General features: G+C 44.9%; 1 protein-coding gene across 1 annotated transcript in view; it reads right to left on the reverse strand.

Moving 5' to 3' along the window:
• The window catches only part of ahr1b (aryl hydrocarbon receptor 1b), a 189,926-nt gene that overhangs the window by 75,225 nt on the left and 96,088 nt on the right, over positions 1-18,613 (reverse strand). The window contains exons 3-4 of the mRNA XM_068035885.1: positions 17,040-17,155; positions 3,932-4,021 (exon numbers count right to left, since the gene is read on the reverse strand). Of these exons, the coding sequence (XP_067891986.1) occupies positions 3,932-4,021; positions 17,040-17,155 (206 nt within the window). The remainder of the gene's footprint in view (positions 1-3,931; positions 4,022-17,039; positions 17,156-18,613) is intronic.

Genomic DNA, 18,613 nt, shown 5'->3' on the forward strand with positions numbered 1-18,613 from the left:
ACATTTCAATTAGATCACCTCTCATCCTTCTAGACTCCAGGGAATATTAGCCCGTTCTGCTCAATCTTTCCTCATAGGACAGGCCGCTCATCCCAGGAATCAAACCTTCCCTCTCTCAACATCGGATGGCCTTTATTAAAATAGAGTTGGAAGCATTTTTTCCTTGGGTAAGAGGAGGAGTCAGGAGAGCTATGAACACTTTCATGATGCCGACATCATGTACAAGCAATGTAATGATGTCCTTTTTAAGCAATTTACATTCTGCGGCTGTAAAACAGGGAGAAATCGTTTGCCAAACACTTTCCCAAGTGATTAATGCCCTCCACTTCAACTCTGCAAGTGCCTGAACTGAGCAATCTGAATCCAATTACTTGCCAGTTAAAATCCCTTCCATTAAAAATAATGGGAATTCCTAAGATGTTTGAGTAGGGAAGGGATGGATACCCTGATTATGGGAAAGCTGGATAAAAGGGACTTTCTCTCTCTCTCGCTCTGTGTGGCATCAATACAGTCATCACATCATCACATTCTAATACACCAAACAAATGAAAATGATTACTTAAAGGGAAACAACAGGATGCCACCATGAAGGCACTGACCTCAAACTTCCCGAGTCTCACATTCTGCCAAGGGAGTGAACTCCTGCCCAGCCCTGGCTTGCAATACAGACTCCATCCCACATCACAGGGACAGGCTCATTAGTATATCAGGAGAGAGTGAACAGGCTGGGTCTCTTTTCCCTCGAACAGAAGAGGCTGAAGGGGTGACCTCATAGAGGTTTTTAAAATTATGAAAGTTTGTGATAGAGTGGATACCGAGAGAACGTTTAGACCTGTGGGGAAGAGCAAAACTAGAGGCCATCAATATAAGATAGTCACCAAGGAATCCAATAGGGAATTCAGAAGAAACTTCTTTACCCAGAGAGTAGTGAGAATGTGGAACTCGCTACCACAGGGAGTGGTTGAGGTGAATAGTATAGATGTATTTAAGGGGAGGTTAGACAAACATATGAGAGAGAAGGGATGAGAGGGTTATGCTGATATAGTTATAGGAGGAAAGATGGGAGCAGGCTCGAGTAGAGCATAATTGCTGGCATGTACTGGTTGGGCCGAATGGCCTTTTTCTGTGCTGTATATTCTATATATTTCTATGTAATAATCAGGTTGGGCAATCCATGTCCATAGTCCATGCCCCAGCATCAATTTGTGAATATGAGAGCAACATCATGCAGGTTTGACAGGGGAATAAGAGGGCTTTCAAGTGCCAAAGAGTCACATAGGTGCAAAATTTCTTCAGATCCCTGCAAAGATTACATGAGCAAAATGAGAACAGTCAATCATCTTTCTCGAGTACAGACCCAGAATTCACTCCACTCCACTGCAGTACTGAGGGAGTGCTGCACTGCTGAAGGCGACATCTTTCAAATAAGACATTAAACCGAGGCTCCATCTGCCCTTTCAGTTGGACGCAAAAGAACACATGGCCACTATTTCGAAGAGGAGCAGGGAAGGTCTCTCCACCTGGGGCCAATATTTATCCCTCAACGGCCATCAGCAAAAAACAGATTATTTGTTCATTATCACATTGCTGTTTGTGGGAGTTTTGTGTGTGCAAGTTGGCTGCTGCGTTTCCTACATTACAACAGTGTCTACACTTCAAAAAGTACTTCATTAGTTGTAAAGCACTTTGGGGCATCCTGGGGTCTTAAACAGCACTCATAAATGCAAGTCTTTGCTTCTTTCTGTTTGTTGGTGAGAATGCTGTCAGAATTAACAGGGACATAACGGCGGAATTCCCATTCCTCAACTACGCCCCAGCATTTCATCCCAAATTCCAGGCCTGCAATAGGAGTGTTGTCATATTTTCTACCTGACAGATTTAATGGGGCATGTAAAATGAGGTTGGATGCTCGGCTGGAAGAATCACAGCACCAGCAGAATGAATTCCAATGCATTGAATGGGCTTTGACCCTTCTTATTTTCTAGTTACACAAGGAGGAAGCTGAGGGTGACTGCATATCCTTGGAAGGGAAGTCTACCTGCTGTAACAACAAATGTGAATTCTGTCAGAGTCTACAAGAGTAGAGACAATATTTGAAGAGAAAACAGGACTATCAGAATCTGAAGCCCAACATTAAGGTGAGACCTGAATAAGCTCACCGAATAAATGATAGTAACATTATGTTCTTGTTTATATACAGCATGTTCAGGACTGCAAACTGATCAGCACATTTTCTATCCCTGATGTTTGCTGACACCAATTGCCTGAAGCACAGTCAAACTTTATTGGAGAGCTTTAACTGTGTCACTCACCACATGGATCCTAATTGAGGGTCACTGAAGCCTGTAAACCAGCAGAGGGGGCCTGAGGTCTTGACCCGGTCGAGGGGGCCTGAGGCCTGTAACCTGGTCAAGGGAGCCTGAGGCCATTAACCCAGCCGAGGGGGCCTGAAGACTAAACCCAGTCGAGGGGAGCTGAGACCTGTAACCCAGGGAGGGGGCCTGAGGCCATTAACCCAGCCAAGGGGGCATGGGGTCTTAACCTGGTTGGGGGAAGCCTGAGGTCTGTAACCCAGTCGAGGGGGCCTGAGGTCGTTAATCCAGCCAAGGAGGCCTGAGGCTTGTATAAAATCAATCAACCTTCATTCTCACACAATTTATAACCAGATACCATTAAACTAGCATTCTCCTGTGGCATTATTAACTGCAACACCAGAAAGCTTTGGAAAAATCTGCAAGTACTTTGAGGCCATCAGGGGAAGTGTGTAGGACATTCCCGTTACTCCCACGCAGTTACATTTCACCATCAATGGAAACTCCTGTAAGGTTATTTTTATTCCAAATAAAAAAGCAATGGATGCACTATTAAAATCGAGACACTCACTTAAATATTACAAAGCATGAGAGGCAGCTGCAAGACAGCAGGGTTCTGGAAAATGCTGCAGGACCGAACTAAACAGAAACCAGATCAGCTTCAGTTCGGATTTTGTAACGCCGAAGATGGAGACCTCAATAACAAATGACACCACATTAAATTAAAAAAACAGCAGTTGAAGATATGGACTTATCTTTCAATATTAGACTGTCTGGTTTACACTTCAGAAGCTTCCGGACAGCCACTCAATTCCAAACCAGACAAGTGACAGTCAGGGACTGGTCAGAGGTGGCCAAAATCCACGAAAAGTAATACATAGTCAGGATCGTGTGCCCGAAACTACGGAGTTAGAAAGAAAGGGGGCAGAAACAAGAGCAACCCATTCAACTCATTAAGTCATCCAGGTCTTCTATTCAGGAGCTGCATTGCCCATCTCCCACTACTATCCAGACCATCTGCGACCCGCTTTAACCAGCCACAATTTAGCTGGATGTGGCAGCTGCCTGAAATGACAGAAACCATCAATTCACGTTCTTCCTTCTCCAAATTTCTCCATCCATGTTACAAGCAAATGATCGAGGATACAGTCATTAAGATGCCTTGCTTCGGAGCCCAATCTTCATGTGAGTATTAGGTGACAGATTGTGGGGTCATCATAACAGAGGATGTCCTTACCTGGCATGAATGTACCCACCTGCAAATACATACCTGCACACCTTCCAGTATAGTTATAACATGATGATCAGCCCCGAGCACCATGGCTGATTCTTCCTCTCCCCACCCAATGGCCAACTCTAGTATGCTCAATGCAAACCCTTCTGCGGCCACCAAACTCAGTGCAGAACCAGAGTTGACACTTTTGGACTTTTTCAGTCTCTAGGGAACACTGACTATACATTTATCCAGCAGGGCATCAGGGACCTCATGGGCTTTTCTAGTTGCTAATGCAACCGTTTACATTTCAGAAATTCCTACCCTTGCCAAGTCATAAATCAATAACTCACTCTTTAAACTACAGGGAATACAATAATGGTTTCTTTGCCATTTTCATACTAACCTGGTGAAAACCCAGATAATCCTGAATTGTATGAGAAACATAGAAAATAAGTCCATCTGCTGTGACAACCAGGACAAATCCATTGAGAGCCTAGAGGGAAAACCAATATGGAAATTAATATTAGTGATCAGTGCAAACTGGGATTAAAATCAAGATTAAACTATCAGGTGCATGTAAAAAGTTTTACCAATAAAGATAAGAATGAGAAGATTGGGACAGAGCAGGCTCAGCTACAATATGTCAATCTGAGACATTCCCTCAGCATTGGCAAACCCTACATTAATATTGGAATTGGACAACAGGTTAGATGCACACTTGGCAAGTCAGTCAGTCAGTCTGCAAGATGGTACTTGCAAGCCTGTTAAATGTAAAGTCTCCATTAAACCACTTATTTCTTTTGTTCAATGCTGGATTGTTAGGGATCCTAAATACGACATCACGAATAGATTGCATAGTCAAACTGGACTGTGGCTGAGAGGTGGGCCGGGGAGAAGGAAGGGACATAACCTCCGGAGAAGCAGCTGTAACTGAGGATCTCTGATGGTAAGCTGCATAGAAGAATACACAGGGACGGTTTGGACACTCTGAGCAGTGGGAGAACTGAGCTCCACAGCAACTGCAAGCAGCTGCTTTCTCAAATAAAACAAAATCCTATCTCACCAACAATCCGAGTTTAAGTCCTGATTTTTGTATCTTGGATGGAAGGTTTCAGAGCCCAGTGGAATTGACAACTGCGTGAAGCTATATTCAGAGAGAACGGTTGCAGCTTATGTGTACAAAGGGGACAATTGATTTGGGCATATACATATATACAGAGTTAATTTTGGGTCAGGCAGGCACTGAGAATTTTTTTTTAATTAGTCTTTTGTAATTGGGTTTTAATCACAGAGACTCGCAACCAGATGGATCGCCCTTTCAGAAGTGAACAGTGGCCAGCTTAAATTCTGGGCTCCACTTTAACACTTAACTTTAAACCAAGACTAGTAGATTCAGCACAGCACCAGAATGTATGTCTTGCTTTAAGATTCTTAGAGGACTTTACAGGGTAGATGCTGGGAAGATGTTTCCTCTGACTGGTGAGTCTAGAATTAGGGGGCACAGTCTCAGAATAAGGAGTTGGTCATTTAGGACTGAGATGAGGAGAAGTTTTTTCACTCAAAGGTGTTGCAAATCTTTGGAATTCTCTACCCCAGAGAGCTGTGAATGTTCAGTCGTTGAGTATTTTCAAAAATGAAACTGACAAGATTTTTGGATTCTAAGAGAATCAAGGGATATGGGGATAGTTCAGGAAGGTGTAGCTGAGGTTGAAGATCAGCCATGATCTCACTGAATGGTGGAGTAGGTTCGAGGGGTCGAATGGCCTACTATTTCTTATGTTCTTGTTTGGGGTACAAACTGAACCCAATACTAAAGCAAAATACTGCAGATGCTGAAAATCTGAAATAAAAACAGAAAATGCTGGAAATACTCAGTAAGTCTGGCAGCATCTGTGGAGACAGAAACAGAGTTAACATTTCAGGTCTGTGACCTTTCATCAACCCAATGTTAGCCACACAGTGGAGGATGTTCCTTCTAAAGGGTTTTTGCTTTGGTGAGTTGACAGAACATTCTCGTCTGGGTTCAAACTGCCTCCCAGGAGTTTGAGTGTAAAATCTCACTGGCCACTCCAGTGCCTTGGAGGTGCCTTGACAAGTATTTCCCTTTTCGGATAATAATATGATAAACAGAAGCTGTGAATGCTTGTGTTGGTGATTCAGGTGAATGTAGGAAATGTGGATGCCAATTTGCCCACAGGACACAATTTCAGGATGACTTAGCAGTTCTCCTAGTACTAACCAAGATTCCTTCCGCAAAAACAGAGCAACAGGTCATTCATTTCACTGCTGTTTGTGGCATCTTGTTGAGCACCTTGTTCACTGGACCTGAAGAGCTGGGAGGCATTACTGAGAGGCTTAATAAGATGTAATATCAATAAAGGTCTTTCCTCTCAACAGTCAATGAGTCATACAGAGCTCCAATTCCCTGGACATCAGCAATGACACACCTCAGCCAGATACCAATTCCTGTGTAGGCCAGAATGCTACTCAATCATGAGGGGAACCTTAGCGGAGCCCAATGAATATACAGCAAATAATACCGTAGAGCTCACCAGGTGCCCACCAGCAGCTTTGGTAACTGTGAGTCTACCTGATGATATCCCTGCTGCTCTCAGTGCCTCCTCCATGCATGTTCCCCTCTGGGGTGCAACAGCCAGCCCACTTCGCGCTGCACAAGTGGTGGCTGCATTCTGCTCCTGCTTCCCAGCTCGCACCTCCAGCCGCCGCTGATTTACATTCCGCTCGACTAGTTCGCCACCCCAGTTTGAGAAACACTGCCACAACAGACTGAGCACCAACTCCACAAGACCAGGCAGTGCCTTTAAACATGGAGCCACCAGGGAGCAACATTTTCTTAAACAGAGATTCGCAGAACAATTTGACATTGGCTTTGGTCATCTACCAGCTCATGGGTCCAGCTGCCTTAATATAGCAACATGAAAATGTGTCAATGTCCAGGTTAGTCTCATTGCCTAAATAACAGCAGCACTTCCAATTCATCATTATTTGAGGCATTTGGGGGATGTTTTGTTGTAATGCGGCATTATATAAATCTACTAATGATTGCCAGCTTGGTTTGGTCGGTAGAACTCTATCCTCAGAATTGGACGGATGTGAATTCAAGCAGCACACTGGGACTTGAGCACGTGAGCTAGTGGGACTCCAGTGCAGTACTGAGAGCGTGCTACATTGCTGATCTTCAGATGAAAAAAAGGACATGCATTTATATAGCGCCTTTCATAACCCAAAGCAATCTACAACCGATGAAGTACTTTTGAAGTACAGTCACTAGTCATTATCACATTGCTGTATGTGGGAATTCACTGTGGGCAAATTGGCTGCCACATTTCCTACATTACAACAGTGACTGCACTTCAAAAGTACTTCATTGGCTGTAAAGCACTTTGGGACATCCAGAGGTTATTAAAGGTGCTATAGAAATGCAAGTGTTTATTTTCTACCAACCCCAGGGGACCAACGCCTCAACCTCTGCTCTATCTGAAATCGGCCAACTCAGCAGAGCTTGGGGACTGAATGTGGAACATTTCTAAAACCACACCACATGACGCATTTATCAACTGAGGTTTTGTGTTTGGGTGGCAGTGAGTGGAGAAAGAGAGCCCAAGGAGCAAATGTCAACACCACTGTAACTTGTGCCCTCTCAATCTGTAAACACACCCTGGTAGATCTGCCTTGCTGACATTATAAAAGCTAGAAGTCCATGAGTCACAAAGCATTTTGACAAACAAGCAAGCCCCATACCAGCAAAAGAATTTCTTTCATCCCGAGTTGCTCGTTGGGCCAGAGTTCAATTGTAAGAGCTTTTACAGTAAAAGAAAAGCCTTTTGCAAAAACTGAGCTCGGGGAGTGGAAGAAAAAGTGAAGCAATAATTTTCCGAGTGTGTTGCCAAAACTGACAAGTCAAATCATCTTTTTCTTACTGCCAAGTTCTACCCTCCTGTTATTAATAATGGAATGATTTCTCTATCGTTTAGTTAATGTATATTAAAAGCACATTATATTTGAGATGTCTACTTTGTTTACATTTTTCCTTGAAAAATATTTGATTATTACTCCAGCTTAATTTTCTCCTGTTGGTGTACAGAAGGTATCTTTGTAAAAACAGTCATTATTAGCTTTTCTGTGTTGAATACAAGTTTAACTACCTCCATGGCCTCACCCCTCACTATCTCTATAATCTCCTCTCCCCCTCACTATGTCTAACTTCTTCCAAACCTGAAGCCCTCCGAGATCTCTGCACTCCAATTCTGGCCTCTCGCACATCCCTGATTTAATCGTTCCATCATTGGTGGCCGTGCCTTCAGTTGCCTCATCCCCAAGCTCTGGAATTCCCTCCCTAAACCTCTCCACCTCTCTTTTCTCCTTTAACATGCTCCTTAAAACTTACTTCTTTGATCAAGCTTTTGGTCATCTGACCTAATCTGGCTCGGTGTCAAATTCTGATTGATAATGCTCCAATGAAGCACCTTCAGATGTTTTACCAACTTGAAGGCGCTTTATAAATGCAAGCTGATGTTGTGAACATGACTTTGGATAACTGCCCCAATAGTTCTGTGACTGTCTACAACATGTGGTATGGTAATCAGCAGGAGGGGCACCAGAGTTCATCCTGGCATCCCCGGGGTTGGGGAGTGCCCACAACCTGCCAGGAATTCTTCTCATCACTTCCAGTGAGTGGTACCAGAAATCTGTAGATGGAAAGGTCAAGGATGATGCCCTCCAAATAGCCTGCTAATACCCCTAACAGGAAGTGTGGGCAGTTGGGTAAAGAACAGTTAGCAACAGCAGAATCTGAGTCCAGCAGGAGTTGGCATTTTCAGAACAGGCAAGGTTTGATGCCAATAAAACATACAATGGAAGTCAATGACTGCCAAATAACGACTTCCCAACTCCCACTCACGTTGGTCTAGAATCTGATTGGATCCTCCATGCTGTCCACAGCAAAACCAAGGCCTTCCTGAACCTACTGGGGACGTACTGTAGTATGGCATATTCATCCACCAAGCCATTCCAATCACGATTCCCCATTTCAATGCCGCTCCATTCAACCCTCCAACATCTAAAACCATTCAGTCTCCAGTTATTTTAACAGCAGATACTGTAGAAAGTTAAAAGCAAAAATAAAGCTCCTATGAGGAAGGAACTTTGCATTGGTCTAAAGTTTCCCTGTTACTGATAGCTGTCCAATCACTCAGAACATTGTTTAACAGCTGATAGCTGTCCTGTTGGATTCTGGGGAACTTCACCACACAGATGATATCCATGTTTACCTTCTGGGCCATGATTCTGAGTCAAGACTTAGTGAAGTCAAAAATTTGACCCAAGGCTCATTTTTCATCGGCAGCTTTCTATGTCTGCTTAACCCGGTATCCTGCTTTACCTCAGATCAGAAGGCTGTTGCTTCAAGGCCCATAACTGAATTTGAGTTCTGATGAAACATCACAGACCTGAAAGGTTAACTCTGTTTCTGTCTCCACAGGTGCCTCCAGACCTGCTCAGTATTTTCACCATTTTCTGTTTCTATTTCAGATTTCCAGCATCTGCAGCATTTTGCTTTTGTGGTTGAGCTCCATCTAAAGTGGCACTCCAGTGCAGTGCTGAGGGAGGGCCACGTTGCTAGAGATGCCGTCCTTTGGATGACTCATTGAACTGATGTCCCAGCTACCTGCTCAGGTGGACCTTAAAGATGCCATGGCAGTCATTGACTTCCATTGTATGTTTTATTGGCATCAAACCTTACTCAATGGAGACAAGGATGTTCTCCTGGTATCGTCCCTCAAATAATGGCATCAAAAACAGATCCAACTGTTCTTGATCCCATTGCGGTTTGTGAGTCCTTGTGAGTGTAGAATGAGTGCTGTGTTTGCCTGTGTAATACTGCACTCCAAAGAAATTCAGTCAAGTGTTTCAAGACTGTTGGACATGACAATGCAGGATATAAATGCAATTGTAACTTCCTTTTATTTTATTGTGTCGTCTAGGCCAGACTGTGCTTCTTTTTACTATTTTAAACTGAATACCTCTCATCCCTAACGCCCAACCAGAATAGCCTTTCCCTATTCAATTAAAACCCTTCATAATTTAAAAAAACCCGACTGAATTACCTCTGAACCTTCTTTTCTCCAATATGGTTTAAGAAGCTGCAACAGTAGTAGAATGGGGAGCAAGGAGTAAGCTGCTGTTGGAGAGCCAGAGGACATATACAAAGGGGCAAATTTAAACCTAACCCTTTGGTCGAGAAACTAATGGGATGGGTGCAACGCCGGCACCTAAATTTACTTTCCATTTAAGTCAACAACAGATAATATTGGTCGTGATGTAAAGCCAGCATCCAACTGACCCACAAGTATGGATAAAAGATCGTCCAAAGAGTTGGAGAATATTGCAACAGCAAAGAGGGGAAAAGGCAATGGACGGATTTGCAGATGAGAACACGGGTGTTCAAGTCTCTGGGATTAGCAAAGCGGAGCAAGGACTTAAGTGACAGTGCCCAGGAATTTGTGCGTATTGAAACACGAGTTGTAGTGCTCTGGATGACGTAGATTATAGAGGGTGGAGCTGGGAAAGTGAACAAGTGCTGAAGAAATCAGCCTCGAGGTGATAAAGGCATGGATAAGGGTTTCGGCAACAGAAAGGGAGAGGGAAGGGTGAAGGAGTGGGGAAAGAAAGCAGTCTTGGTGGCTGATGGATTTGAAGAAGGAATCTGTGTTGAGCAGATAACCTGTAGGCAGGCGACATAGTTGTGTTTGGGGGGGTCATAGGTGATGATTTTAGCTTTGTTGGGACTGAGCTGGAGTAATTAATGGATCACTGAGGCCTTAATGTTGGGAAGTGGTAAAAGCCATGGGGTTGATGGGCAAGTTGAAGAAATAGAACTGAGTGCAGTTTTTCATAAAGCATTGTCCCTGATGTTTCACGATTGTGTCACCAAGGTATAGCATGTAAATGATGTAGAGGAGGCCATTAGGGATTCAGGCCTGCACTTCATTGTAAAGCATGGAAGGAGAAGCCACTTGAGGTGATGCAGCCAATGCAACAGCTAAGAACACAAACAAGAGAGTAATACCAAGGAAGTGGATTACTGAGAAGTGTGTGTGAGATGGAGTAACTAGCTGACACTGCTAACAGTGAAGTTGAGGAGGGGCCATGAGCCCAGTCAAAGTCATGTAGGATGATGCCAGTAACTTCACCAGTATAGTCCAGGTGATGTGTGAGTAATTGAATGGGAGGAATCAGAGGAGGTAGCAGAAGCACACATCCTCTAATTGTTAACAATTCTGTTCCTCGGTGCGGCCCTCTCATTCACCTCCTTTCAAGGCTGAAAAGTCAATCCTTTCCTCCTAACTCAGGCCTTTGGCACTGTAGGTCAGCTTCTGGGCCCTTCACAGAGGATCTTACAGCACAGAATAAGGCCATTCAGCCCATCCTGCCTCTGCCAGCTCTTTGAAAGTACTGTCCAATTTAGTCCCATACACCAACATTTTCCTCATAACCCTGAAAATTAGTTCTGTGGAATCTGAATCCAGCACCCTTTCAGGTCACTGTTCCAGATCCCTCTGTATGAAATACTTTTTCTTCATTTCCCCTCTTTGGTTCTTTTGTCAATTATTTTAAATCTGTGCCTCTGGTTACTGACCCACTTGCCAGAGGAAGCAGGTTCTCCCTACTTGCTCCATCAATCATAGAAAAATTACAACACAGAAGGAAACCATTCGGCCCCTCCACTTTTCTGTCCAACTGACCAGACCATCTACATCTTCCTGCAGTCTAAAGCTTTCCTCCTCACTGTCAATCACAAGCCAATGTTTGTATCATCTGCAAATTTCTTTATCATGCCCCCTACATTTGAGTCTAAATCATTAATATAAACCACAAAAAGCAAGGGACTGAGTACTGAAAGCCCTTCATAATTCTGAATACCCCTATTAGGTCTCCCCTTAATCCTCTCTGCTCTAAGATGTGTTAATTATATATTAAATAAAAACAAGAAATGCTGGAACCACTCAGCAGGTCTGGCAGCATCTGTGGAAAGAGAAGCAGAGTTAACGTTTCGGATCAGTGACCCTTCTTTCCACAGATGCTGCCAGACCTGCTGAGTGGTTCCAGCATTTCTTGTTTTTATTTCAGATTTCCAGCATCCACAGTATTTTGCTTTTAATTATATATTAATCCTGTGTTGAATTGTGTTCAGGTGGTGAGCATTAACTGGGGATTCACTTATGCTCCTATAAATAGGAGTAGATTGAAATTGTATTGAATGTAACAAAGAGCACCCTTCTATGAACTAATTCCAGGGTTTGGCCATTTTTCTTGGTGACCGGAAGCAAATGCAGTTCTCACGGTGCGGCCTGACCCACAGCTTCAGCACAATGACCTCAGACTAGCATCCTGTACCTCAAACAGCCTTTGACAAGGTACCTGGAGACTAAGATGATAGCATGTGGAGTCAGAGGACAGGTAGCAGAATGGATAGCAAGTTGGCTACAAAACAGAGAGCAAGGGTTAAAAGTAATTACTTAGATTGGTGGGAAATGGTGTTCCACGGGCATTGGTGCTGGGCCCACTGCTGTTTACCATTTACATAAATGTTTCTTACTTGGGAATCAGAAGTACAATATCAAAATTTTCAGATAACAGGAACTTGGGAGGGGGGTGGTATAGTTAATACTGAGGAAAACATACAAGATGACATTAATAAACTTGCAGAATGGGTGTGCAATTAGCCAATTAATTTTAATAAGGGGGAAGTGGTGCTTATTGTTGGGAAGAATAAGGAGTCCACATACTGCTTGGAAAATAAGTGTCTAAGTGGGATAGAGGAGCAGAGGGATCTAGCGGTACAGATGCACAATTCATGAAAAGATGCAATGCCAGTTAATGAGGCCATTTGAAAGAAAAAGCTAACCAAGCACTGGGGTTCATTTCCAGAGGGATAGAACTGAAAAGCAAGGAAATTATGCAAAACTTGTATAGAAACTTGGTTAGACCACATTCAGAAAACTGCGCACATTCTAAAAAAGATCTGGAGGCACTGGAGAAGAACTGCCAAAAAAAAAGATTCTCAAGGATGATACCAGAACTGAGAAATCATACCTATCAAGAAAGGCCAAACAGGCTGGGGCTCTTTATTCTAGAAAAAAGACGAAGGGTGACCTGATAGAGATCCTTAAGATTATGAAGGGGATCTAGAGGGTTATAGGTAGGGAAGATGTTTCCACGTGGTTAAGACCGGAATTCGGGGTTGTAAATATTAGTCACTAATAAATCCATTAAGGAATTCGGAGAAACTTCTTGACGCAGAGAGTGGTGAAAACATGGAACTCACTACCACAAGGAGTAGTTGAGGTGAATAGTGTAGAAAAGATGCGTTTAAAGGGAAGCTAGATAAACACATGAGGGAGAAAGGATTAGGAGGGTATGCTGATGGGGTTAAATGAAGCATATAGACTGGGAGGAGATTCATGTGGAGAATAAATGAACTGTTTCTGTGCTATAAATTCAATGTAAATTAAGGGCTAAAGTTCACAAAAATGCAAATTCGTCGAATGTGTGTTGGGTAAGAGTGCCAAATACATTTATGTATTTATGAATTAAGATGATCACAGAACAGATGTTGCAATGGGTTATCGTACTGACCTTTCAACTTTGCCACTTGTTACCTCGTGAATAATCAGCGTAGCGAGTGGGAGACTGTTTCAGTTGCACACTGCCTGGAATAGCTCAAAATAATCTGCAGCAACACAGATCGCCTGGACGAGATTAAATCTAACACTGTTCACGTGTCTGGGGAACCGCAGCTCTGCGGATGTGTTGGTCCCATAGGCATATCATCTGATCAGTTTCAGGAAAGGGAGGGTATTCCTCTAACTTGACTCAATTAGCTTAGAATTTCCTACAACTTTACGGATTCTCAGAATTGATCATCAGTTTAACTTTCATTGATGTACTTTTATACACATTGCTGGTTGGAATTGATACCAGATTTGAAAGGAGTTTTGAAGCTCTTGGCTGAGATGGTCCAAACTAATTTTACGAAGGACTCTTCATGATCTGGATTTTGCAGTCAGTGATGAAGGAACGATAGCTCACCATTCCTTACGCTGACAGCTGCCCACAAATTGTTGTGGGCTTTTCAGCAGCAACTTGAGGTTTCTAGAGATCCTTAATAGAGGATGTGTGAGCAGGACAAGCGACAGCATGGTTCATCAACCAGACTGACAAATATTCACTGAGACACACAGGCTCCGATATTGACAGGGATTTGTCCATGAGTAACTCAGAAGGTATGGGTTTAAATTATTCCCGCCCAACAGCCAGCCCAAAAAAAATGCTGAGTAATTCACTGCTTCTTTGGACAACACAGGAGCAGCCTCTACAGCTGCACTGCTAGACTCACTCTGGGCAACTAGTATCCCAGTGAGTTCCCGCTGTGCATGTGAAGTCAACCCTGGTAGAGGAAAATAGGTCAGGATTGCAGTGGGGTCAGAAGCAGACGGGCATGGAAGGGAGTCAGGGTGGGCGGGTGGATGTCCTAGTGGGGAATGGGGGCGGCCATGCGTCAGGGGTCAGGAGGGGGTGCGCAGGGTGCTAGTGGGGGGGGGGGGGGTCAGAGGGGTGAGTGGGGTCCTGGGCCATCAGAGTCCAAACTGTGATGGCTGTAAGGAGCAGCATGCAGATGAGGAAGAGAATGGATCTATATGAAGTGCAAGAAAGCACCTTTGAGTGGGTGGGGGGAACCAGCTGAGGAGAGCAGAGGGGGAAGGGAAATCAATGAGTGAAGATTTGTGGAGTGCTAGAGCTGAACATATGGAAAGGCACACACGTGCACACACACACACGCACAGGCACACGCACGCAGGCGCAGACATATGCACACAGAAACATGCATACAGAAACACGCATACGCATGCGAGCATACATACACAGACACATGCACAGACACACAGACACACAGACACATGCGCGCACACACAGACACATATACACACGCGTGCATACACACTCTTGAGCAGTTTAGATCATACACATTTAAATTCATTTGTGTACACAGTACATAAGAATGTCCCAAGAGATCTATAACCACAGTTACAAACAAACTTCTGGGTGTTTCTTTAATGATTTACAAGTGAGCAACAGTGGCCAGAATTTTACTTCAGGGCGGCGGCCCCGTCCACCAGGGGCCTGTCAGGGGTGAGCCCGTCTCCACTGGGCCTGGAAGCCAGGCAGCGATTTTACGTGGCCCAGGCCCTTAAGTGGCCCCGGGCAGGACTTCTGGCCCTCTGAGGCAGGAAGTCCCGCCTCCAGGGGCTGCCAGCCAGAGAGCCGGCAGCTACTCAGTCCCAACAGCGCCACCGGGGGCAGTGGCCACTGCCGGGACTGCACCCAGCTTCAGGAGAATCATGGATGCCGGCGCCGAAAATAGTAAGTGGGGTTTTGGGCCTCACCAGGGACAATCAGCTGGACCCTGGCGAGGGGGCTGGGGTCAATCAGGAGGGCGGTGTGAGGTGCATTGGCGAAGGCAGCAGGAGCTGCTGGGGGGGGCCCTCCGTGGGGCACAGGGTGCCCGATCAGGAGAGCCCCCCCGCACCCCCACCCCCACCCCCCGGGCCTACAGCGAGCCGGCCTGGTATTACTGGGCAGCCTCCACAGCTGACAAAGTTCCCTTCCGCTCCTGGTAATACACCAGTGGCAGCGGGAGAAGGCCCTTAAGTGGCAATTAATTGGCCACTTAAGGGCCGCAACTGGCCTGGGTGGGTGGGTCGTTTGTCACCTCTCCCGCTGCTCGTAAAATTGCAGCAGGGGCGGGAAGACGATGGGAACATCCCTCCCCTGCCTCCAGCCTGCTCCCGCGGGGGCGTAAAATTCCAGCCAGTGTCTTTCATCCAGTTCCTTGAGGAAACAATCAGTCAGAAAAATCTCTCAGAAGAACACTATTTCCTATACACTGATTAGAGTTTACTGGTTTTAAGATTTGAGATTGATGGACCTACGAATACATAACAATGATCTTGACTTGCACTGTAGTGGACGCTGCTGCTGTCTCACAGGCTTGTGTTGAGAGTATTCAATAAATGATGCAGGAGCCTTCGAGATACAGCTGTCTACCGTGGCAGGGTGACTGGCAAGGTTAGTCTCCAAAAGCCTGCGCTGAGTATTCCAGGAGGAACCACGCTGTTAAAGTTAGCTGACCATTTAAGGTTGGAGGCACAGGAGTTGCATTAGAGACCGGCTCCCGAGAAAACAAACCAACAGCTCCACCAGACAGTCTGGGACACGGAGCTGTCAAGCACTGATCCCCAACGGAAGGGCCGAGGTCAAGTCCCGGGGCTGCCTGCCTTTCACATTCCCTCTCCTTCTTGTAAAGAATCAACCAAGCCATTAGAGGGGGAGGGGGAGGGAGCCACAAACTGAGGTGTGGGGGGAATGGGGGTTCAAAGTTTTAAGAGGGAGAGCAAAACAAATTATTGTCACTCCACCAAAGTAACAAATAAAGGTGATCAGACACACCATGGAGCACAATGTGCTGTGGGGATCATGGAAACAGCATCATCATGCCAAGAGAAGCAGCTGCCGAGGTTATTTATTGTGGTTAGTTAGATGTTCTGAAACCTTTCTTCATTTACTTTTTCAATCGAGGGAGGGACTGATAACAGATCTAGTCAATCCTTTTCTTAAGGACGTGAAAAATCCTGAGGCCCATAATACCCAGCTCAAGAAGGATTATGAAGGGAAAAGCGTACTCCAAGGTGGAGAAAATAGGGGTGGAGAACAAAGAAAAACATCTGTACAACAGAAGAAAGTCATGATAATGTTCAATTGAAAAACTAAAATGACTTCCAAAGAAATGTCCACAACACTTTTTTTCCATTCCTGGGTTAATAGCATCACTGGCTAGGCCAGCATTTATTTCCCATGCCTAATTGCCCTTGAGAAGATGGTGGTGAGTCGCCTTCTTGATACACTGCAGTCCATGTGGTGTTGGTACACCCACAGTCCTGTTAAGGAGGGACTTCCAGCGACTAGTATGCCCAAGAAGCTGCTACTGATCTTAAGCCGCTTGATACAAGAAAGATAGTTCAACAGTTGAGTAGCTGTATAACTGTGATGTAGCTTTGCTTGTCTCAAAGACTGACGGTCACTCAAGCCCCATTATGAACAGCCCTGACTGGTGCTCTTAACTCTCTAAATGTACAACTGTCAGAATCAATCATGTCAAGAGCGAGCTTGGTGCCAGGTTCCAAGACTGCTGCTGCCAACCTTTCAGTTTTGTCTCCTTACCTTGCACAATGGAAACTCTCCATTTCGCCCTTGCATGCTGAAAATAACCAAGTGCATAGGAATCTGCTGCAAAGGTCAGTTAGTGCCCTGGTGTGGCGACCTTTGCACTCAGAGCTCCTAAAAGATTTATTTTTAATACACGAGAAGGAAAACGGTGGAGTGCATCTCAGTATTAAGTGGGACACGCCAGCTATCTAGCCTAAAGCACAGACCTGCAATAAAAGCTCTCCCTCTGGCAGAACTCCGTCTGCCAATCCCGACACTTTCCTGTTGCTGTGGTTACCATTTCCATTGGCGATCTTGTTACAGCTGTGGTTCTTCAAGGCAACTGCAATGAAGCACAGTAATGGGTTTAGCACAAACATAATATTTACAAAAGCGCTGCTGTGCACGTCAAAACCTTTCAGTCCATCGGCTTTCACGCACCATGCAGTTCGCTATGAGTGACAGCAATGCCTACACCTTCTCCCAGGGATTAATCTGAAATCTAGAGGTGCGGTCATGACAACTTCAGCTCGAGCAAGGCCTACAGGTAACCCGCACTGTGTAATATGGAGCAGGTGGGAGTTACACCCTCCCCGCCACCCTCACCTAGCAAGAGCAGAGATCCGATAAGCTATGCTCATAGAATCACAGAAATTTAAGGCACAGAGCAGTTCGGCCCATCATGTCCGTGCCAGCCGGAAAAGAGCTATCCACCCTAATTCCACTTTTCAGCTCTTGGTCTGTAGCTCTGTAAGTTACAGCACCTCAAGTGTAGATCCAAGTACTTTTGTTAAAATGGGATGAGAGTTTCTGCTTCTACCACCCTTTCAGGCAGTGAGTTCCAGATCTCCATTACCCTCTTGGTGAAAAATATTCTCTTCAATTTCCCTGCAATCTTTCCATTAATTACTTTAAATCTATGCCCCTGATGATTAACCCCTTTGCTAATGCAAATGGATCCTTCCTGTCAATTCTGTCTAGCTCCTCGTAATTTTATATACCCCAACTAAGTCTCCCTGCAACCTCCTCTGTTCCAAAGAAAACAACCCCAGCCTATCCAATCTTTCCTCATTGCTAAAATTCACCATTCCTGGCACCAACCTCATAACTTTCCTCTGTATCCTCTTTAGTGCAATCCCATCCTTCCTGTAATACAGTGACTAGAACTGTTTCCAACAATTCCCAGAGCTCTCCAGCTGATCAATGATTAGTCAACAACCCCATTATCCGCTTCCCAATGCCAGTCGGATTGAAATGTTAGCAGAAGTGCCACCTCTCTGCCAGTGTTAGAAAGATTCAAAACTAAGTTGAAAGAGGGCTGAATGGCAGCTCCTGGCACACGCTACCATTAATTCATGTTATTTTATCACATGTGTTGCAACAGGAAAAGATTTCCCCTAAAACAAAAATCGCAAAACTGTTCTAAATAAACAGTTTACAAATTTGTTACAAATAGCTCCCAGAGGGAACCTCCGCACCCCAATATGTTAGTATAGTTTGAGCTGTTCATTGTGGTAGAGAGTAAGCTCTACTGAGTGGCTAGGGCAGTGGTGTGATTCCAGAGAGTGACAATGATGCTAGTGTGAACAGTGAGTGATTCTGGTTATGTGTCACCAGGCACCTGAAACCGCTCTTAACCCCTGCACAAGCAGCAGCATAACAAGACCACAATATAGTCCGCAGAGTTGAAATGTGGAAGGATCTCCCCAAGTTAAGGGGAGACGGTGGCATAGTGGCAATGTCACTGGGACTTGCGATCCAGAGACCCAGGCTAAGAAGGCAGCTCACCACCACCTTCTCA

The sequence above is a fragment of the Heterodontus francisci genome, chromosome 7 (assembly GCF_036365525.1).
Source record: "Heterodontus francisci isolate sHetFra1 chromosome 7, sHetFra1.hap1, whole genome shotgun sequence".
In the NCBI taxonomy this organism is placed as follows: domain Eukaryota; kingdom Metazoa; phylum Chordata; class Chondrichthyes; order Heterodontiformes; family Heterodontidae; genus Heterodontus; species Heterodontus francisci.